The sequence below is a fragment of the Tiliqua scincoides genome, chromosome 2 (genome assembly GCF_035046505.1).
Source record: "Tiliqua scincoides isolate rTilSci1 chromosome 2, rTilSci1.hap2, whole genome shotgun sequence".
In the NCBI taxonomy this organism is placed as follows: Eukaryota; Metazoa; Chordata; class Lepidosauria; order Squamata; family Scincidae; genus Tiliqua; species Tiliqua scincoides.
The window spans coordinates 97,497,495-97,520,337 of NC_089822.1; the positions used below are offsets into that span (position 1 = coordinate 97,497,495).

At 43.0% G+C, this 22,843-nt stretch overlaps 1 protein-coding gene across 1 annotated transcript in view; it reads left to right on the top strand.

Moving 5' to 3' along the window:
* ZCCHC7 (zinc finger CCHC-type containing 7) overlaps positions 1-22,843 on the top strand; it is a 181,824-nt gene that overhangs the window by 155,540 nt on the left and 3,441 nt on the right. Inside the window, exons 7-8 of the mRNA XM_066616189.1 lie at positions 14,650-14,745; positions 22,643-22,760. Coding sequence (XP_066472286.1) covers positions 14,650-14,745; positions 22,643-22,760 — 214 coding nt within the window. The remainder of the gene's footprint in view (positions 1-14,649; positions 14,746-22,642; positions 22,761-22,843) is intronic.

The following is a 22,843-nucleotide window of genomic DNA, read 5'->3' on the forward strand; positions in this document are numbered from 1 at the left end:
CACGTTGTCAGTTCTGAGTTTAAATTAAATGAAATCACTGACCCTATGCATTTCCAAGTGAAAATCTAATAGAGTGCAAAACTCCAGGTACCCATGATCCTTCAGCAGCTCAAAACAATTGTGTGTGCGAACTTGGCTGGAGCTGCTGAAGTGGTCCAGAATTTTCTCTTCCTTTCCAGGTCCTGGAAAATATTGTTAGGTGCAAAGTTTTGCAATCCTGTTACATATTCAATGAAATGAAGATTGCAACTACAGAAATCTCTCAGGAGTTGAGTGAGGGCAAGTTGGTTGCTTTTAAATTTGCTGGGAAAATACAGTGACTAAAAATAGAACATGTAAAGTTGTCTTTATAATGCTCAGATGCCTACTGAATGATTGGAATATGTACCATTATCATTTATTGGCTAAGATAGTGTTTTTCCAACCTGTGGATCGTTACCCCACAGGTTTACAAAGCCTTGTTTGGGGGGTTGCAGCAACCTTTCAAAGCCTGTGGAAGAGGCTTTCTTGATATAGTCCTGTACAGCCTCTTCTTACTGCATGACCTGCAGTACCTAAGGCTGGCCCTGCTCAGTAGGGTGGAAATGGGACAGTTGGGGACAGGGGGTGGGCAGGACGGGCTCTGGGGGGGGAATAAGAGATATGCTCTCACCCTCATAGTTTATTTGTCTATTTATTTATTGGGGTTGTGCAAAAAAATTGAAGACCACTGGGCTAAGAGACTGAAAATAAAATGGCAACTAATACTGCCGTTCTAGTATTCTGTAGTGTAGAAGTATTTAGAATGCTCTATCCAATCTTCTTCTAGAAAAGAGCAACTACGAAAATGATCAAGGGGTTGGACCACCTTTTCTGGAAGACAAGATGCTTAAAAGTTTTTGGCACAAACGTTTTTGTTTTTTTAAAAAAGACAACTAAGAAGCAACATGAAAGTTGAGAGGACAAATTTTTCTTTATCATAAGACTACAAGTCTAGTTTACCCACTGGGATTAATTGGCTCAGGATTGACAGACAAATTTACTTTGCATGGTGTGTAATTTATGGAAATCATTACAGCAAGATATGGAGATAGCCACTTTAAGATGGCTTAAAATAGCAAAGACTAGACAAATTCTTGAAGGCTTTGATAGTTAAATTGAATCCCTGAACCCCCCTCCCCCAAACACACTATTGTGACACTACAGTTTTCACTTACCCATTCTTCTGACTTGATCTTCCCTGGAAATTAACATCTGAAAGGTAAGACTTGCCCAAGGAATCAACAAATAGGAGGAATTGGTCCTAGATGGGGCCTCTGCCTTAGATATCCAAGTTTATACCTCTGTTTCAGTGTTCTCTCTAGGGCGGTCAGGGGCACAGAATTAGCAACCTGGGTCATTCGTACAACAGGACCTTTGGAGATGTGTTATGCAACTTCTTCCACACAATTGCCCCTTTTGCTTAATTGCCTCCTTAGACTCTCTTCAGTTTTCTTCCAAAGTAATGACTTTTCCTGTTACCATCAAACAGGCATATCTTTTGGATTCCTAATGGAATGTGGATTTCATATCCATGCTCTTCCACCTTGGAGGGGAAAGAGTATTTGTACAATCTCTCAAAAAGAAATCCTGGTTCTTCTCCTCATCCTGGGATCATATCAAGCCACACATGCAGTCATTCGCTGCCACCTAAAACATAGGCTTCGTGCTGAGCGACTTGATCCTATCTGCCAAGTGATAGCTGTCAAACTAAGTTCTCCAGGGAGGGAGAAGGATGAGGAGTAGCATGACCGACCAAGTTGTTTCACTTCTCTCCCACTCTTCCATGCATCCCCCATACAGTCCCACACATTCTCAAGCCTTCACTGGGTAGAATGCAAGCCTGAGTCAGTCATCAGATAGGAGGCCAATTCCTTTTTTGCTTAAAGCAGTAGGCAGTGTAGTTTTAATCAAATTGAAGGATTTATTGTGGAATAAAGTGGAACAAGGAGGGAAAAAAAATCAAATTCTGTACTTGAGACTAAGAGGTGATGTTCAAAATAATCTAAAAAAAAAAAAAGTGGGATCTAACAGACTACCCTGACTTACAACATGCAGTTCAGCATCCTCCTATTACTAAATTAAAGCTCTTTCTAAGAACCTAAGAGCTCTGCTGAATCAGGCCCAGGGCCCCTCCAACTTACACAGTGGCCCACCAGATGCCTCAGGGAGCACACAAGATACTTGCATCTTGTTGCCACTCCCCTGCATCTGCCATACTATTTACCCTCACACCTCCCAATGAAGACATCAGACTGCACTTGAGTTTAACTTGGACCACTTTATTAAACACTTTATTAAACAAGTGACCAATTTTAAATACATGAAACCTACTGTGAACGTACCTTCCCTCTCTTGCTAGTCTGGGGTAGGCAAAAAAAACTGCTGTCCATGGCCAATTCAGATGACAGAAAAGAATTGCTACCCAGCCTTCATGTTAACCAAGCAGCCAGTCTCAGACTGTGCACATCTGTCATGACTTGTAACCTGTGATGAAGTTTTCCTCCAGAAATCTGTCCAATCCTCTTTTAAGCCATTTCTGCCCAACAGGGACCAAATGTGTACACCTATGGGCTGGCAAAAATGGGTTTAAGGCATCTGGGCCAGACGCCACCACCACTTCTTGTGGCAAGGAGTTCCACAGACTCACTACACACTGAGTAAAGAAATATTTTCTTTTTTCTGTCCTAACTCTCCCGACACTCAATTTTAGTGGATGTCATCTAGTTCTGGTGTTGTGTGAGAGAGAAAAGAGCATCTCTCTATCCATCCCCTGCATAATTTTGTATGTCTCAATCATGTTCCCCCTCCAGCACCTCTTTTCTAGACTGAAGAGCCTCAAATGCTATAGCCTTTCCTAGTAAGAGAGGTGCCCCAGCCCATTAATCATTTTGGTCACTCTCTTCTGCACCTTTTCTAGTTTTGCTATGTCCTTTTTAAGATATGATGACCAGAACTGAACACATTGGTTTGTACAATGCCATTAAAAATTAGCTGTTTTATTCTCAATCCCCTTTTAAATTATCCCTAGCATGGAATTGGCCTTCTTCACCGCCACCACACATTGGGCTGACACTTTCATCAAGCTGTCCACCAGCACCCCAAGTTCGCTCTCCTGAGCTGCTACAGATAGCTCAGAACCCATTAGCCTATATGTGGTTTTGATTTTTTTTTTTGCCCCAACTTGCATTATTTACACTTACTTACATTGAAATGTGTCTGCCATTTTGCTGCCCATTCTCCCAGTTTGGAGAGATCTTTCTGGAGCTCTTCACAATCTCTTCTGGACTTCATCACCCGGAAAAGTTTAGTGTTATCTGCAAATTTGGCCACCTCACTACTTATCCCTATCTCCAGGTCATTTATGAACAAGTTGAAAGGCACTGGTCCCAGGACAGATCCCTGAGGCAGACCACTTTTCACCTCTGTCTGTTGTGAAACAGCCCATTGACACCCACTCTCTGGATCCTGGTCCTCAACCAGTTCTTAGGAGTTAACACTTGCTTAACCAAATAGCATCATGACTTACATCTTTGGCTTTGCAAGATGTCAGGCAAGGCAACTTACCTCTTGCATCTCTCTCACTCAGCTGAGCAGCTCTTGTTTATTTCATTTTACAGAGCTTAGCCCCCAAGTTCTGATAGACTGGTTTGAAAATGACAATGTTCAAATTTCCCTACTCGTCTGCCTTTTAGTCAAAAGAAACCAGTTTCTACATCTACAAAGACCAGACTGCTCCAAACTGTGGATCGCAGCGCCCTGAAATTACCCATCTAGATGCGGCAGTGGCAGAGGCTTTCAATTCTGTGCTGCAGCCCCCACATTTCATTGTCGGTCTTCTCAGAAATTTGCACCGGGCAGGCGGATGTGGCTGTCCAGTGTCGGCAATGAAACATGGGGACCGCAGTGCAGAATGGAAAGGCTCCACCACCACCATGCCCAAACAGGTAATTTTGGGGCGCTGGATCCGTCCCACAGGCTGCAGTTTGGAGACTACTGACCTAGATGGTGCTATGCTCTCCCTGTCGGTACAAAGCACTTCAGGATGTCAAAACAGCAGCATCTTGGATACCTCATGAATTGGTTCAGGGTTTTCTGAATTCATCTCGGTCTCTGACTTACATTGGATTTCATTCTGACCACATCTTTGCACAAGTTCTTCCTTTAACCAGAAAGGATCCTCTCTAGTGAGATTATCCAGACTCACCAGCCTTGTGTCTCTTTCATGATGAATGGTTTTGAAGTTAGCCCATTGGGCCAGGAAGCTATCTCTTCTGGAAATGCAAAGTATGCTGCTAAGGCCAGACATCATCATAGCTCAAGCATATGTGAAATGCCAGGACGGAACAAGATCCCTCACTACAAGTAAGGAATGCTCTTGCTCCAGCAGGCATATTCTCTCATTCTCTTCAAAAGTAGAACAAGATACCTTGGGCATGGAAGCAAATTAGCTGAGAAATTTGCAGAAGCATCAAGCAGAGTCAACTGGGAAGCTGTCTGTCAAATTCCACTCAAACTGGCTCATCCATTACTGAATTTCTTTGTATATTGACTGAACCAAAAACCCAGCAGGTTTGTCGCCAGTTTTCCTTGTGCAATAGTAAAGGACTGTGACATTGTTGAAGCAAAGCTGCCAAGCTGCTAGCTTTTATGCCTTTCCCTTACCTCAATGTCTCTTCTTATAAAAAAAATTCTACAGGCTGTCATAAGGCCTCAATTGTACAGTCTCTCATAGGACCTTATAGTCAAGGCATCTATCTGTACAGAATATATTATCCTTGACCCACAGTTTAAGGGGAAAAAATCATTTTGTTTTGAAATTAATAATTGTGTCTGAATTAGGAACTGTAATTTACTTCAAATTACTGTTAAGGAAAAACAAACCAGAATCAAAATGATTTCAGATTCGGGCTAGTTTTATAATCACAGTTACCAAGTCTGAATATAGAACTGTAGTTAACTGGAAAATGAAAGTTAAAGGTGTATCTTTCCTCTCAGTATAAAGATGGGGAAAAGGAGGCCTCCTGGGATTGTTCGTGTAGCAGGAAGCCATGGTTTCCAACTTCTTCCTTTTTTCTTCAGGGAGACTTTCTGGAATTCATAATGAATGACCTCCATTTCAGCAGATCTTGAAGTATTATACACAATTACAACTTTGCATGTATGTTCTGCTGTCAGTCACTCTGCTAAGGATTTGTTTAGTGTATAATTTTGGATTGTCAGCAACTTGGTTTGCAACGGCACTTTCTTGTGTAGGCTCATTGACATAATTTTTGTAAGGTATTCATCTGCATTAGTACATTAACTAATAAAATAGCATAAAAGACTTTCTGGGAGCAAGTTCTGAATTGTTCACTCCTTAACACAGTGGTTCTCAAACTCTCTGGGAGAGATTGAGAGCCACTAAGTTCTTGCGTGGGCGGGAGGGGGGAGGCAGCGTGGGCGGGGGAAGGCAGCGGCGCGATCCTGGAGATCGCGCCACTGCCTCCTCCCTGCCTCCAGGCTGCCCCCGCCCCTTAAGGCCCCCTTAAAGACGCCCCAGGGCTGGGCTGGGGCAGGGCAGGGCCAGGGCAGGCTGGGGTGTCGCGACGCCCCAGTTTGAAAATCCCTGCCTTAACATATCCAGATTAGTAACCAAATGTTTAGGGTTGTTTTTGTAGGGCATATGGCACAATCTAGCAATCCATGCAATTCATACACCCAGTTGATTGTTTGATGTAATTTTTTTTCCAAGCTAGTGCACCTCTTCTCCTCCACTACAGCTTGTTTCCAGGTTTAGAACATTCTCAAAACTGCTTTGCAGGGTGACAGTGGCTGTCCGAAGGGTAAAAAATTTAACAGTTGGGCAACCCAATCCTATATTTCCTGGTGCCCGGGGAAACAGAGGTGCCAAAATGGTGACCACTGTATCCCGTGGGTGCAGGGAAGCCGCTGGAGGTTTCCTCAGGAGAAGGGGATTTTCATTCCCTTCTCCTAGGAAAGTCCTAGGCCTTGCAGTGGAGTCTCAAGCCTGCACCGGCTATTTTGCTGGTGCAGACTTGAGAACCTCTATGTCAGGCTTTGCAGTCTGACACAGAGGACAGGATCCAGTGGGGCAGGGCTCCACCAGTTCCACCCCTCTCCCAGACCCTTTCCCTTGCCCCAAAAACACACACCACTGCCTGGTAGCGCGACTTACCTTCAGGTGCTCCCACAGCATCCTCCATCCAACACTGGGCCCAGCACCAACTGGCACTGGCCCAGTGCCAGCACTCCCTGCTCAGAGGGTACCATAAATGTGCTTTATGGCATGTTTACGACACCCAGCACTTGCTCTAGGACAGTGATGGCTAACCTTTTAGAGACTGAGTGCCCAAACTGCAACCCAAAACCCATTTATTTATCGCAAAGTGCCAGCACGGCAATTTAACCTGAATATTGAGGTTTTCGTTTAGAAAAAATAACTCGTACATTAACATCTTTTACCCTTAATGAACTTTTCCTCTAGAAATTTGTCCAATCCCTTCTTAAAGGCATCTAGGCAAGTTGTCATCAGTGCTTCCTGTCGCAAAGAGTTCCACAGACTAATTACATGCTGGGTAAAGAACTATTGCCAGGGAGGGGGTGACTGCAAGACCTTGCCACTGCTCATTTTCTCAAACAAGAAAATATATTTTTTTAAAAAGCCCCACCCACAGAAGTGGGCTCTAAGGCTGCAATCCCAGCCAATCTTTCCTAGGAGTAAGCCTCATTGACTCTAATGGGGCTTACTTCTGAGTAGACACGCACAGGAGCACACTCCAATCCCAGGCACCCTTTCCTGGGAGTAAGCCTCATCCACTGTAATGGGGCTTACTTCTGAGTAGACATGCACAAGAGCAGGCTCCAGGTTGCAATCCCAGGCACCCTTTCCTGGGAGTAAGCCCCATCCACTGTAATGGGGCTTACTACTGAGTAGACATGCACAGGAGCAGGCTCCAAGGCTGCAGTCCCAGGCACCCTTTCTTGGGAATAAGCCTCATCCACTGTAAGGGGCTTACTTCTGAGTAGACATGCACAAGAGCAGGCTCCAAGGTTGCAATCCCAGGCACCCTTTCTTGGGAATAAGCCTCATCCACTGTAAGGGGCTTACTTCTGAGTAGACATGCACAAGAGCAGGCTCCAAGATTGCAATCCCAGGCACCCTTTCCTGGGAGTAAGCCTCATCCACTGTAATGGGGCTTACTTCTGAGTAGTCATGCACAAGAGCAGGCTCCAAGGCTGCAATCCCAGGCACCCTTTCCTGGGAATAAGCCTCATCCACTGTAATGGGGCTTACTTCTGAGTAGACACGCAGGATGTCACCTCTGCTGTGGAGGAAAAGCCTCTCCTGGCACAGAGTGGGGAGCTGCTCAAGGAGGGCTGCAAGGGCTGTGGCTGAGGAGGAGGGTGGCTCAGGATTGGCTAGTGGTCAGCCAGTGAAGGGCCCTGAGCCATTTTAACAGAAAAAGCCAGGAGCCTGCTGGATGCTGATTGGCTGAGCCTGCTGGAGAGTTGGGGAAGGGAAAAACAGGGACCTTAAGCCTGCAGAGCGGGCAAAATTGAAAAGGGAAACCATTGCGGGGCAGGTGGGGGTGAAGGAAGAGGAGGGCAGTGAGCTCAGGGGGCGGAGGGAAGCAGCCTGCCCTCCCAACACACGGGGCTTGGGAAAAGCCTCTGTTTTCTTTAAAGTGACACGCAGCTTCAGTGCCCCTCTCCAGGCTGCCTGGCTAAGTGCTGCATGCCCACAAAGACGGCGCTGCGTGCCCCATCTGGCACACGTGCCATAGGTTCGCCAACACTGCTCCAGGACATAGTATGATTGGGCCCTTATTCTTTGGAATTTTTTGGGTGGTTAGAAGCTGGCTTCTTTAGTAAACCCACATGGCACATTCTGAATGTAACATTCACATGGTCGACTAGGTTAGTTTTGTATTCTTAACCAGTGTGATCCCAGTGAATAGTGTGGGGTCCCTTAAAGTTGCAACATTGCTCAAGCTAACTGAGTGGGCCCGATTGGAAACCTGGCTGGCAGGCTACTAGAAACCCCGGTATAAAAGTGAGATATATATATATGGTAAATAAATGCATATTTTGAAACAGATTCTCAAGCAAATTTTTCCCACCTCGAATCAGAGAAGGAAAAAATTAGTGTTCATTTCACATCATACTGGTTTTTTCTTGTATGTGTATAGTCAAAAGATAGAACAGAAAAAAAATTGTGAATAGGCAATTCCTTTTAATTAGTGAAATTTAAGTCAGATGCATATCTTAAGAAGTAATGAGCTTCATAAAAGCAAGACCTCATTGGATCAAAGTCAGTTTAAGATAAGGGCATCTCAAGGTCACAGAGGGAGCTGCCCAGCAGCCCTATTTGCATAAAAAATTACTGTCAGAAATAGGCCGTGGAGGCAGCCCTGGCATTTTGATCTCTTGGCCTTTGTCATGGAGATTCCTGGCAGAGAAGGGAAGAAGGCCAGTGTCCCAGATAATGATTAACTGTTTTAATGGCATTCATTCATTCATTCACTCATTCCGCACTAACTACTCATGCAGAAAAAAGGGTTATGTAAAATGACATTAGAAGAAAATCATTTGTAATCGTTGCATCGGGGCTGCACTTTGAGGAGACATTAGGAGTAAATCCGTGGCGTGGTAGGCTTATGCTTTATCTTCTGATATTTACTGAGTTTACTGGTGCATGAAAAGCTTTCAGCAAGAATAGCAGATGGGATGGACCTTTCATAGGTAATGCTATCTACGGGGTTATTACTTCTATATATTGATAGTGAAATAATCTTCCAGATATCACCCTACAAAATATAGATTATTTAAATGTTTGTAACAAAAAATCCTATAACGAAGAGCAGCTACTATCATGAATACTTCATTTTGTACCCGTTGGATCAGAAACCTTAAATGCTTTTTAAAACCTGAAATAATGAGTATATAGCGAACTTGACAACATATTGGGTCTTCCCTCCCCCTTTTGCCTTTTGGACAGCTGTAGGGAGATATGCATAGTTAATCTGAATAGCAAGTATTCAGTTTAATTTGTCTCCTTAAATCTGACCTTTTCTATTACATAAACAAAAGGAAAGTTCCTTGCAGACAGCTTTTGATGTCACATGAACACACATTCCTTGAGCACCTAAAACTCCTTAAGGATTTTTGTGAGATTTGGTAATACAGAAAAACAGACTTGTATTGGTTCTGCATCCAGGCTCCCATGTACATTATGTCCTAGTAAAATCCTTTTGTTGTCATATAGCACAATAGTATTTGTCAAAAGTGTTTTCAGTTGGTCATGTCACTTAGATTTCTGTCACCACTTTACAGGGATAAGGAGCTCTGGGTAGTTACTAGGCTTTTATTTATGATAAAACTGATCTGTAACCTCAGTCTATTGTATAGAATAGGTTAGCACTTTTCATTTTTTTCCCCAGGAGTAGAGTACCACTTCTGGTACCACAAGTGGCTGTGCTTGAGGTAGACAGCTTGAAAGGCCTGGCAACATATTAACTCCAGCCATCTTTACCTCTCATGGGGTCAGGCAAGGCAGGATAGTGTAACATGGTCATTGTGGCAGTGGGGCTAAGTTCTACTTGCTGTATTGTGAAATACCACAAGCAGTACTGATGCCACTAGTTGAAAGCACTGGAGAGAAGGAGAGACCATTTTAAGTGGTCATGTTTCTTCTTAATATGTGAGTTTAATAAATTGCATAAGTTTGAATTGAAGAATAGATTTGAAAAGAAGCTATAGTGCTGCCTGTTTGCTTGTACCAGAAGTTGCCTTACTCAGTTCAACCAATGATTCTTCTAGCTTAGTGTTATCTACCATGACTAGAAGGCTTTCAGCATGTCCACTTTCAGCTTTCCTAGCCCTTCAACCTAAGAGTCAGTTAAATTGAGATACCAGAGACGGAACATTCTGCGTGTAAGCTTACCTCTCATAGACCCTAAACAATGCACAGGATTTGATATAACAGCCAGTGCTCCAGTGCACTAGCCATGATGTTTTGGTTAATTTATAGGCCTGTTGGTGTAAACCAGGGCTGCTGAAACCCCGGCCCGGGAGGAGCCCCATTACCAGTGGGCATTTAGTCCTCATGGCAGCCTACACTGGCCCAATGCATGAGCTCCGGGTCTGGCTTTCTCTTGCTGCCTTGAGCTTCACACCTGCAAAGCTCAGCAGCAGTGAAGGAAAGATGAGCCCAGTGAGCACACAGGGCCTTTTATAGTGGGAAGGTAATGCGAGATTTGCAGGTCTCACATTAATTCAAGCCTTGCAAGTCTCACATTACCTAGGCCCGTCTTTCCTTGTCTGGCCCATAGGCAGTGCACTCATGGAGCCAGAGGCAGCACAGGAAGACTGGGCAGTGGGAACGGGGAGAGCACAGCAGAGAGAGCCCATGCCGGAGGATGAGCGGGCAAGCAAGCAAGCGGGCAGCAGCACATGCCACCTGCACAAGGGAGGGAGTGCGGCTGGGTGGGCAGCAGCACATGCCGCCTGAGGGAAGGAGGGTGAGCGGGCGGGCGGGCGGGCGGGCAAGCAGGCAGCAGCGAGCGCTCAAGCACCATCACAACCTTGGAGCAGCAGCAACTTAAAGATGCCCTCCTCTGTGTGTGTGTGTGTGTGTGTGTGTGTGTGTGTGTGTGAAAGTGCTTATGAACTGGCTTGAAGATCACCCCTTTTCTGTGTGTGAAGGTGCTTATGAACTGGCTTGAAGGGGGGCTTCTGAACAGGCCCCCCTCTGTGTTAGAAAGTGTTTATGAATTGGTTTGAATTCATTCATTCATATAAGTTCAGTCTCTAATATATTCATTTATGCAAATTATGTAAATTTATTCAAATTTGAATAAATTTGAGATGTAAATGAAATGTAAATTTGAAATGTAAATTAGTGCTTTTTTTCTGGTCCCTGACACAGTGTCAGAGAGATGATGTGGCCTTCCTGCCAAAAAGTTTGAGCCCCTGATGTAAACTGTTGCTGTTAAGTGTAAGGTAGTAAATACACATTGTTAAAGACATTTAGACAGTGATACTAAGTATACATTGGAAAGTCCTATTTAAATGTAGTGAGGTTTACTTCTGAGTAAACATGGGACTTAAAATTACTATTTCATTAAATGTTGTATTTGTATAAATGTTGTCAGGATAATAAAACAATACATGGGATAATAATTGGATAATAAAATCATCTACTGTGTTTTTTTTTAAGGTACAGTAATGCCTGCCATAGTATGGGAGTTATGTTACCAGAAAGTCAAGTGTTGGGTGAAACATTGCTATAGGAGCCATTGTCATGATGTGGCAGAAAGAAAATTGGCACTGATTGGCCCTGTACTATCCAGAATGCACTACTTCTTTTATTTTCATTAGACTGACAGGAGAAGGAAATCTAACCATGACTGAGCTTCTGTAAATGTCTGGTTTCCAGAGCTTAGCCTTCCACTCAAACTGTAAATTCTCATATTTTTGTCACAAGGACAAAATTGCTAGCAACAGGTCAGCAGAAAATAATTGTGACCTATACAGGCTGATTACTGAAAGCTCCTATTAAAGCAAAGATCAAGGCTCAAACTAGACATGACTTTAAACATGTTCTCTTCGAAGTGTTTCCTATGTTTTTTTTTTCAGTTAGATTGTGATCTTGATGAAGGAGAGGAGCTTAACATGTGTTGTAGTCCCTACCAGGATTAGCACTTTACCCTATCACTTTACACTTTAATCCTATCAGGATTAGCACTTTAAAATGCATAGTTGACATTTGCAAAGGAAACCTGCCTTGGCAAATACCTGTTTGGGGGGGGGGGGCACAGTCTGAATTGGAATCCCAGTGAGGGGGGTAAGTTTAAAGCTCTCTCCCACTTCGGACTCAATCTGGCTGTTAACAACTTTGTCTTTAAGCAAATGCTTGATAAGCTTATGTTTAAGGTCTAGTTTTACCCCAAGATTCTCAGGAATCTTGAAATTTACTAGAATATGTAAGCCTGCCAGCCTGCCTCAATTTGCTATGCTTGGAAAAGTACTTATGTGGGTGGTGGTGTAGATTTGGAGTGTGGTGTCAAAAATTTGAGAATGACACTCAGTGCTCACCATGCCAGATCAAATACCAGGAAGGCAGTTAAGTTTCTAAACCAGTGTTTGGTTTGGTTCCTGGATTTGAACTGAGACTTTATCCAGACAAAAACAATGTTGCTGGTCAGTAAGAGACGAGGTCTTTGTGAATGGTATAAATCTTGTTCGGTCTAGACAGAGTGACACTCTCCTTGAAAAACCAGTTTCACTAGTTGGGTGTGCTCATGGGTGGCCAGAATAGTAGTGGCTAGGGTCTTTGTGGGGATCCAAACAAAAGCAACTCCTTTTGTTTCACCCACGTTGGTTACCTGTTCATTTTCAGAAACAATTTATGGTTCCTAGTTGAGTAATTTGGAACGAGGTTATCGGAAGGAATGCTTCTCTCTACATAAATCTGCCTGCCTGCTTCAGTCATCATCAGAGTCTGTACTCCACATTCTGTAACCATCAGAAGACCGGTTTGTGGAGAAGTGATACAGAGGCTTTTCAGCTGTAACACCCAGGAGGATATTGAACTTCTTGTCCCATAAGGTCCTCCTTGCCACCTAGTGACATCTTTATTTCACCAAACTATTTATGAGGTGGACTGTCTTTCTAGGAACTCATTCTGCTGCACTGTGTACTTAGGGCTGCAGCAAGTGCTACCTGATCCAATGCACATCTACTTGGAAGAAAGTCCCACTTTGTTCAACAACTTATTTCAAATAAGTGTTCGTTGCTGCCTTTGTTGATTGCTCAGATCAATTCATTTTTTAAAAATTTGAAATGGTGCCTTTTGTTAACCAAGCAGAAGATATTTTAAAGAGGAATTTTCATTACTACCAGTACTTACAAAAACTGCAGGAAACCGGCAGAATCTTAGAAGAGGCATTTGCCTGCCTCTCCCATGACAGAATGCCTCTTACAGAGTAGTGCCTGTTGCAATATCCAGACTAGAGAGAGGTCCTCCAGGTTCAGAAATCCATTATTTGGATACTTAAACTACTGTCCTGCTCTGAAAGAGAAGGTCTGTAGCTTGGGGGTTCTCCTAGAACAGGGGTGCCTAAACCCTGGCCCGGGGGCCGCTTACGGCCCTCAGAGGCTCCCAATCAGGCCCTTAGGGAGCCCCCAGTCTCCAATGAGCCTCTGGCCCTCCAGAGCCCATGCTGGCCCGAAGCAACTGCTCTCAGCATGAGGACAACTGTTCAACCTCTCATCTGAGCTGTGGGACGAGGGCTCCCTCCACTACTTGCTGATTCATATCTGTGATGCAGCAGTGGTAGCGAAGGAAAGGCTGGCCTTGCTTTGTGCAAGGCCTTTTATAGACCTTGAGCTATTCCAAGACCTTCATTCATTCAGTGCCATCTCTGGTACTGGCATATAAGTGCCATCTCTAATATATTCATTTATGTAAATTTATTCAAATATTAAATTGTAAATTAATTCTTTCTTTTCCGGCCCCTGACACAGTGTCAGAGAGATGATGTGGCCCTCCTGCCAAAATGTTTGGACACCCCTGTCCTAGAATCTAGGACCTAGATTCACAGCTGCTCCTGGATGCTCAGGTGTCAGCTATGAACCAGGGTGCCTTTACTCAACTTTAGCTGGTGCACCAGCTGCAGTTGTACCTGCATCAGTTGGATCTGGCACAGTGGCCTATGCCGTGGTGACATCAAGATTAGACTATTGTAATGTGCTCTACATGGAACTGCCCTTGAAGACAATTTGGAAGTTGCAATTAGCACAGAACATGGTAGCTCCTGAGGTTGCTGGAGGTCAGCAGTAACGCTGTCGCTGCTGCTTCATCAGCTGTATTGCCTGCTAGTTTAGTTCTGGACCCAATTCAAAGTGCTGGTCTTTACCTTTAAAATCCTTTATGGCTTGGGACCAATATATTTGAGAGACCACCTTCTTCCATATAATGTGGCCTGTCCTCTTTGGTCATTGAGACAGCCCTTCTGAATGTGCTGCCTCTGGAGGAGTGGCCACAAGAAATAGGGCCATCTTGGTAATAGCACCTGTCTTATGGAATTCCCTCCCCTTTGGGTTAAGAACTGCTCCCTTTCTAGAAGCAAGGCTTAAAAGCTTTCCTTTTTCAGAAAGCCTTCTGACCTCAGCAAGGTGTCCTCAGGAATATGTTTGCCTGTTCCATTGGTGGTTTTATTGTTTGCTGGTTTTGTTTTTGCTTTCTGGATGACTGATTACTGTTGATTGGTTTTAATATTGTATTATACACTTTTTATATTTAGTATGTATTTTATAGTTTTATTTAATACTACTGTAAGCTGCCTTGGGTGCCCTTTGGAGAGAAAGGCGGGATATAAATTGAATGAATAAATAATGCACATACATGTGCATTATCTAAAAACAAGGATGCTTTCTTCAGATCTGTTTTTATTCATTGGAAAGCTTTATTAATCTGTTTTTGAAATTCATTTGATTTACTGAAGATTTCTTCAATCAGGTGACAGTCCTCATTGTACCACTGTTAGTTAAGTTGTGGTGTATGTGTATTTTCATTGCTGTCGTATTGGAATCTTGCTAGGCTTAATACCAATTTTTCTCTTTCAGACGAAACTAGGATCACTCAAGAAGGCCAATTCTTATTCTAAGCATTCTGCCTTGGTGTACTGTTACAACTGTGCGAAGAAAGGCCATTATGGATACGTAAGTCCCAGCAGGCTCTGAATTTAGTACTAAGTATTCTGCTAACATCAGCTGTGGTATATGTCTTGTAAGGTACCTGGTGGTCCTGTGGTTCCCCTAGTTCTCTTCGAAAGTCTGGTTATGCCTGTTAACTTGGATAAAGAGGAAGCTTTTATATCTGTCATATTTAGCAGGAAGAGAGCCACTATCCCTATTCATCCTAGCATAGCATCCCTCCCAGTAACTGCTGCTTTGTGTCTTTAATAAATAAATAAATAATGGTTCTGAGCCTCTTTCAAATAGGGAACTGTCTGCTGTGTAAACTGTTCTGAAAACCTTTTGTTGGAATCAATAACAAGGTTCCCCTGATGTCTAGTAAGACTTACACTCAGTCTGGAGATATATATGGTTACTCCCCATTGTGGATTATTTATTTTATATCCTGCTGACTGTCCCCCTTTTCATTTTAAATCCGAAAGTAACTTACAAAGTAAATCACAATTCAAGCAATTTTAAAACACACAATTTTAGAACTCACAGCAGTAGAACACTGGGTAAGGTCAAGATAGTTATTTTGCAGACTGCAAAAGCTTTCTGAAATAAAAGCGTCTTTAATCTCTGAAGATAGTGGAATAGGGAAGCAGTGTCCTTAAGAAGGGTGTTCTGTACGTGTTTATTAGGAGTTCCCTAATAGCTGTCAGTTAAATTTTTCTTATTAGCAAACTAAAGAGCAAGGTCTCCACTACCAGTATCAAGTAATGGACAGATTCAAACAAGATGAAGCAGTCTTTAAAGTCAGAAAGTCCCAATCTATTTAGGGATTTAAAGGCTAAAGCCAGCACTTTAAGTTAGCCAGGACATATACTGATAGCCAATGAAGTAGAGTAATGGATGTACCAGTTGACTTTCCCTGAGCAGTATTCTACAGTCACTTGAAGCTTTAGAACAATCTTTGAAGTTAGCCCCAAGTAGGGTGCACTGCAATATCCTGGATGTAATCAGTTCATGGGTAACTGAAGCAAAATCTCTCTTCCCAGACAGGGTCACAGCTTCCAGACTAGCTGAAGCTTGTACAAGACTCTCTTGGGCTTTGTAGTCACCTCAGCATCAAGTGGCAAATCTGGGATCCATGAGCAACCCCAGACTGCACACTTTATTCACATACAGTTACATTTGCTGTCTGACAGCTATTTTGTCAACAGATTCCTTATATAGTAGAGCACAGTGAGAGCAGCAGTTTTTACTTAAGCTATCTTCTCAATACAGGTGCAGCCTATTTATCCATGGATTTTTTATCTGCAGATTTGTCTCAACACAGTGGTGGAGGGAATGGGGTGGGGGAACCAAAAGTCACATGCACCTTTGCCTCCTTTGCCCTGCACTGGCTCCATTTCCAGGCAGCCCAAAAAAAGACTCTGCCTTGACCAGGCAGGGAAATAGCCCTGGAGCCCTGGAAGAGGTTCCCCTTGCAAAGGAACAGTAACACTCCTGGAGCCCCTGAGCCAGCAAAGAGGCTGAAGAGGGGAAGGGGGGGCCGAAAATCTCTGTAGCCAGAACACATGCAGCAAGGTGGAGCTCTCTCTCTCACTGTCACTCACACAGGGGCAGGTGTGGTAGCAACAGGGGTTTGCTTTAAAAAACCTAGGGAGTGATTGCCAAATTCCCCCCCCCATTGAGATGGTGCAGGCAGACACAAGCAACCCCCCCCCCATGGTGCAGCCAATCACCAACACAAGCAAGCCATCCCACCAAGCAAAGCATGAGATATAGCCTACAATCCTCTCCACACTTTCCTGGGAGTAAGTCCCATTGACTGGAATGGGGCTTACTTCTGAGTAGAAACGCATAGGGCTGGACTCTTAAAAGATTAGCATCCCATGTGAAAGAAGCAGGGCAGCTGGCAACGGGGAGGTCTGAATACAGAGTGGAGCGGAGGGGATTGATAACAGCTGCCTTAGTTTTCTTCCATCCAGAAGTGTCAGGCTGCAGTGTATTTGCGTAACTCTATGGAATTTAGCACAACGCATTTTTTGTTAATCGCGCCGAGTCATGGAATGGAACTAATGCGGATAAATAGGCTCCACCTGTATGTTTGGGGGGAGTGGGTGGGAGGAACTTGCATGGACATTGCTGTAGGTCTTGGGTGAATGGACAGAGCTGAGTACTGTCACTCTTGGGGGCATCAATCAAGCCTAGTCAAGAAAGCAAAAATAGGTTAATAAGGTGGTTGCTTAGCTCAGTGAATTACAGCACAGCACAATATTTACAGTTTCACTCCAGAGCAAGACTCCTTGTTCTGGCATAAGAGAAAATTAAAGTCAGAAAGATGCCTCCCATTGCTTTGAATGAAAAGGGATAAATTGTACCCTTTGTACAGTTGTACCCCTTTGTAACCAATTAACCCTTGCTAATTGGTTAAGAGGCACTTTTTCAAGAGGGTGCTCCTCTTTAATTTAGCAGGGGGAGAGTAACTGACCCTCTTCACTCCAGCAGTGTCTTTTCTAGTGGCTGTCTGCTGGTGTTTTGCATCTTTTAGATTGTGAGCCCTTTTGGGACAGGGAGCCATTAGTTATTGGATTTTTCTCTGTAAACCGCTTTGTGAACTTTTGTTGAAAAGCTGTACATAAATACTGTTAATAATTAATAATAATAAATTGTGTTTGAACTTACAGATTTTGATGAAAGACAACATTTCACTATAGTGCTATGTGAAACAACTTTCTTTTCTAGCCCTTTCTTTCCAATTATCTCATCACAGATCCAGAACAAGTGTTCAATTATTATGTGTGAATTTATTCACCTGGGACTTTCTCCATCATTGTTTTCCGTGTGAAAATGCAATCATATAATGCAATTGTTCACCGGGTGGGAAGTGTCATTTGGGTCCCACTTCATCCATTTGGAGATACAGGTGGACCCTCGTTATCCATGATGGTTCCGTTCCTGGACCCCTTGCAGATACCAAATTCTGCATGAAACCAAATCACATGGATTTCGGGCACCACCAAAGCTCCGAATGTGACCGGAGATGTTCTGCTTGAAGGGGACTTCTGGCATCAGAATGGTCTCCAGAGGTCCTAGAATGGCCCTTCCTCCATGGGCCTTAGAAGAGCCTCCAGATGTGATTGGAGCACAGCTCTGGTCATCTCCAGAGGCTTCAGGTTGGGCCGAATCTGGCTTAATGGGGGTCCAGAGGACCTGTGTTGAGCCAAATCCGCGGATCCAAAATCTGTTGATAAGTAGGCTCAACCTGTAGTCCGGTCGGTTTCTGGAGAACTAAACACACATGCAACACATTTCCCAAACTCTCTGGGAGTTTGGGAAACACTGGAGATCCTGTGGGGTTGGGGCAAGGGCAGCAATGGGATCACTACAATCACACTGCTGCCAGGGGCAAAAGGTTTTTTTAACTTACCTGAAGCAGCACTGGCCTCCTGGGGGAGTCGTCCAGGGAGTGTGTGGGCCCCTCTGCAGGGATTCCTGCACCTGCAAACTGCTGAAAATAGTAAAAAAAAAAAAATGCCGTCAACAAAAACTGCAGGTGGCAGTTTGCAGGCACAGGGTGTCCTGCAGAGGAGCCGGCAGGCTCTCCAAACCCCCACAGGAGGCCAGCACTGCCTCAAGTAAGTTTAAAAAAAATGCTTTTGCCCCTGGCAGCTGCACAATTCTAGCATTTGCATCGCTCCCTTTACTATTGCCCCACCCCTTAAAGGGGCAGAGACAGAACTTCCCTGGTTGCGGCGTTGCAACGTCCCAGTTTGGGAACCTTTGCATTACCATATTAATTATCTGTGAAATGGAAATGATTGCAGAGAAGATTAAAATCATAATGGGGGGGCCTAGGGAACTTTGTTCTCATGTGGAAAAATGAGCCATGAATGTGGAAAAGTTATGAGATGGTCGTAAAAACTACATGAAAACATCAAAACCACATTCTTAGAGTAATATTTGTTCTGGCTTTGGTTCCCATCATAGTCCCATCATAGTCAATAAGCATATTTTAAATACACAGTTTTTGGGTCTTAAACTGCCCTGATGCTTATGCAGTATTCAGAAACACTTGAGGCAGATTTATGGCACAGTTATCCAATTGGTTTTCTTTCCACAGTTTCTTCAAATATCTGTAGCACATACCACATCTTGAGCTTCAGTTTTAGATATCTGTCAAATATGCTGAAACTTTTACTTTCATGAGAGGAATCTTGTAAAGTGATAAAGCACATTAAAATTCCACAGAGTTCATTGAGATTTGACAAGAGCTCCTCGGTTCTCAGAACTGTGACATCGAATTACGATTTTAGCTGTCACTCTCCTACAGTAAGAGATATAACAGCACCTGTAGGCACATAATAGAGGTGCTGATCATTAAATTTACACGTCAATAAATACAGAAGGGAATTTGAGTATGAGAGGTTTGGCAGTTGACAGCATTTCAGGCCAGCTGACATACACAGAGGCTTTAAGAGGGTTAAACTTTGCACCTGCTAGAGCTCAAGGGCCCAGTCTAGTGGGAAATGCTCTTGTGTAACTCACACTGAAAGAGATGAGAACTATGCAAAAGCACAACCATTAATAAATTACTTGGAACTAACAAAGGCTTGGAGTCTTCTCATATAATCAAGAAATGAAAACAATTATGACTTTTGCCATGCAATCAGGTTTAAACAGAGCGTTCACAGCTTATCTCTGAAAACTCTTAGGAGTTTGTATTTTTGTGGTGTGGTCTTGGTCAAAGTCCTCAGGGATTGAAAATTAATCTTCTCATTACTGAATCTGAAGGAGTAAATCTGGAAATGTTAAACAGGAGTCATACTGTTCTTCATCAGGAGAATGTCACAGAATCCTAGAGATCAACAGCAAGAACTTTAAGAGGGAAAACACCATCAAAAGGTCATGTCTTTAGGGAACATAGAGCTGGAGCTTAAGGCCCAAATCAGTGATGCAGATGTTAAGGAGAATTAGGTTTCTGGACACATACCAGAGATGTACTTGGAAATTGCAAGAATCTAAGTAGCAAGAGCTGTCCCAACATTACCTGAATTCCAGTGAGCCTACTGCAGTATTCAGATTTTGTTCCCATACTGCAAGACTAAAGAAAGTAGAGAGGATCTGTAGATGTGCTTTGCATTCACATTCCAAGCTGTCAGTTAGGCATAACGTTTCTCATGTGGGTTGGTAGCAGGCTGAGCTTCCCGTCCTGTGTGTGTTACCTGTGGTGCCAAGGAGCATCCCAGGAGTATTTAACAGTACAAAACGTGTGGCAGTAGTGGCAGCTTTCTTGAAAAAGAGGGGTCTGGGAAAGTGCATGTCATACACTGTTGAGATGATTATTCAATGCAGTGATGTTAAAAAGAGGAAGCAGGAGTGCCTGTTCTTAGAGTCTTGTACTTTTTCATCCACAAGGGCTTTACTGTCAACATATTAACAAAAAAGGCCATCTGTCTGCAGCATAAGCTCTGGACTTTATACAGCATCTCTGAGAAGATCTTGGGGGAGAGTGCTCCATAGTCATCAAAGATAACTTGTGCTTCTTCCCATAGTCTTGTCTGAAAATAGTCTGGTAGTCTTGGGAAAAATTTGATACAAACAGATGCATAGTGATAAATAGTTGTTGTTTTTTCCCCAGAAATAGTTAATAGTTTCAAAATGGCTTTTCCCTCCTTTGGAATTTTTAAAATTTCAACTATTTAAAAAATTGTTTCCATTGAAAGTTGTATCTTCATTTTATGTGCCCTCTATCTATATATAGTTGAATAATCTGGGAAAGTAGAATGTTGAACTTTAACTTGTATTTAGGATAGAGGTAAAAATGGTTGTTCTTAGTTTCTCAGAATATTTCATAGTTTTTCAACATAATGACTGAAATAGGCCTAGAATTGCAGCTCGTCTTATTTTGATGGGGTCTTGTACTAGAGGTCATCAAGCAGCAATACTTTATTAACAGTGTCCAATATTTTATTTCCTAGGTCAGTGCAGTTGGAGATGGGTGAGCTCAGGGAATAAGATTTTCCCAATTATGTTGGAAAACTCAGAGGAAAGTGTCTGGAAAATAAGATTTCCCCAGGTTTTACGTTAGCATGCATACAAATGCACTTGAGAGGCATTTGCTGAAGACCACTTAATGTTGGGTTAATTGTAAGCAAGTGTGTTATAAGCCAACTAATGTAGTAAACAAGGATTGAGTTTTCCATCAGGTTCAGTTCATAATTATGGAAAGTTTTATGGAAAGAATGAGGGTCTAAGAATATTCAAGGCTGACTACAGAAATAGAATGTTTTAATTCTGGAATAATCTGGAGTGAAATTATTGTCAGTATACACTGCAGGGTTTGCTTATGATACTCCATGTAAACTTGCTCTCCAGTTCTTGTACCTAGAACTGGGACAAGCCAACCATGTTTCCTGCCCAGAGAAAAAGGAGTAGGAGAAGACATGAATTACCCTTTTTCTGATTGACAGCCTCAAGGGCAGAGAGTATTCTGAGAAAAGCATATGAGGAGTATGGGAGTCTTTGACCTAAAATTTGCGTTGCCCAAGATCCCATAGTTAACACTCTCAGTCAGGAATGCTTATATAGAACTAATAGGGCTACTGCAAGTCCTTGAAAGATGGCTAGCATCCAGCAGGGACTACAGAGAAAACAAAAGCCACTGACAATGTTTGTTTAAAGACAAGACTCTTTAAATACCCGAAGCTTCCATGTTACTGAGTCAGGCCATTGGTCTATGTCACCCATTACTGTCTATTCCTCCTGGTGGCAGCTCTGCAAAGTCTCATTCTTTCCCAACCCTGCTCTGTTACCTAAAATCCTTTTTAAACTGAAGATTTTGGGAATTAAACCTTCTGAATCAGTGCACGTGATGTGCCACTGACCAAATTTGCCACCACTGAATTCGGGCCATAAGAGTATACTTAAGAGTATATTCATGACAATATTCATGAACAAGAAGTTCAGTGCCACAGTGTCCAGAAACGGAGTCATAGGAAGCAATATACACTGACATTGTCTAGCATACAGGACAGAGGGAATACAATGTATGATTGTGAAGAAATACAGTACATAAGAATCAGCATAGCTGCTGCCAAGCAATAGAGCTTCAGTCACCCTATACCAGGAGTGTCAAACTCATTTCATACAGTGGACCAAATAGCATTCATGATGCCTGTTGTTAGCTGGAAGTGATGTCATTAAGTGGGTCATGGCCAGAAGCACTTTTTTCTGTCTTGGGAAAATGAGAAGAAAATTATCCCAATTATCATGCAGGCTGCCCTTTCAGCAGTGACACCTCAGCCCAGCTCAGCAGCTGAGAGCAGCTGATGGTGGTGGTGGGAGAACCTGAGGGCCGGATAAAGAGCTTCTGGGGGCCACATGTTTGACATGCCTGCCCTATACAGTCTGAGTCCCAGGAATCTGACTTAGCTCCTACTTCTGTATAACTACTGAGGTGCTATAAAGTAATGGGTCTGCTGCAAGTGACCTTAGGCAAACCTTTCCTTCTCAGCCTCAGCTCCAGGGCTGCAATATGGGGATAATGACTGCTTTCAGGGTTATTGTAAGAATTATAACAAGTGAAATGTGAAGCATTTCACACACTCAAAAATAAAAAATACAGATTCTAGTGGTATTAATAAAAGTGAATTTATATTCAGATAAAAATATTTCTGTATCTGCAACTCAAGTATCTTTTTGGATTACTTAGGACGGTATTAAAGTCAAAGCATAGAAATATATTGTTCTTGAAACCCATGCTTTCTGCACCAATATTTCACTCTTGTCAATGAATACCTATCTTTTCAGTATTAGGCAGCAAAAAAAAAACCCACTTCATTTAGTTTGTTTGCTTGGATATAGTTCAATTTTGAATTTGAAACCCAAGGATTAAAAAAAGTGTCAAATAAATGAAATATATGATTTGCAGGAATGCTCAGAGCAGCGGATGTTTAGAGGGACATTTCCTACTTTCCCCTTCATCTACTACTATGACAATGAATATGATATCAAGAGGGGTGCTCGGAGAGCAAGGAAAAAAGCTCAAGGTATGTTATATACTTGTGTAACTTTCCAGTCCCGCATTTTTGCTTTCTTTAACCAGGCTGCTGCTACATTTATCACTATTTGA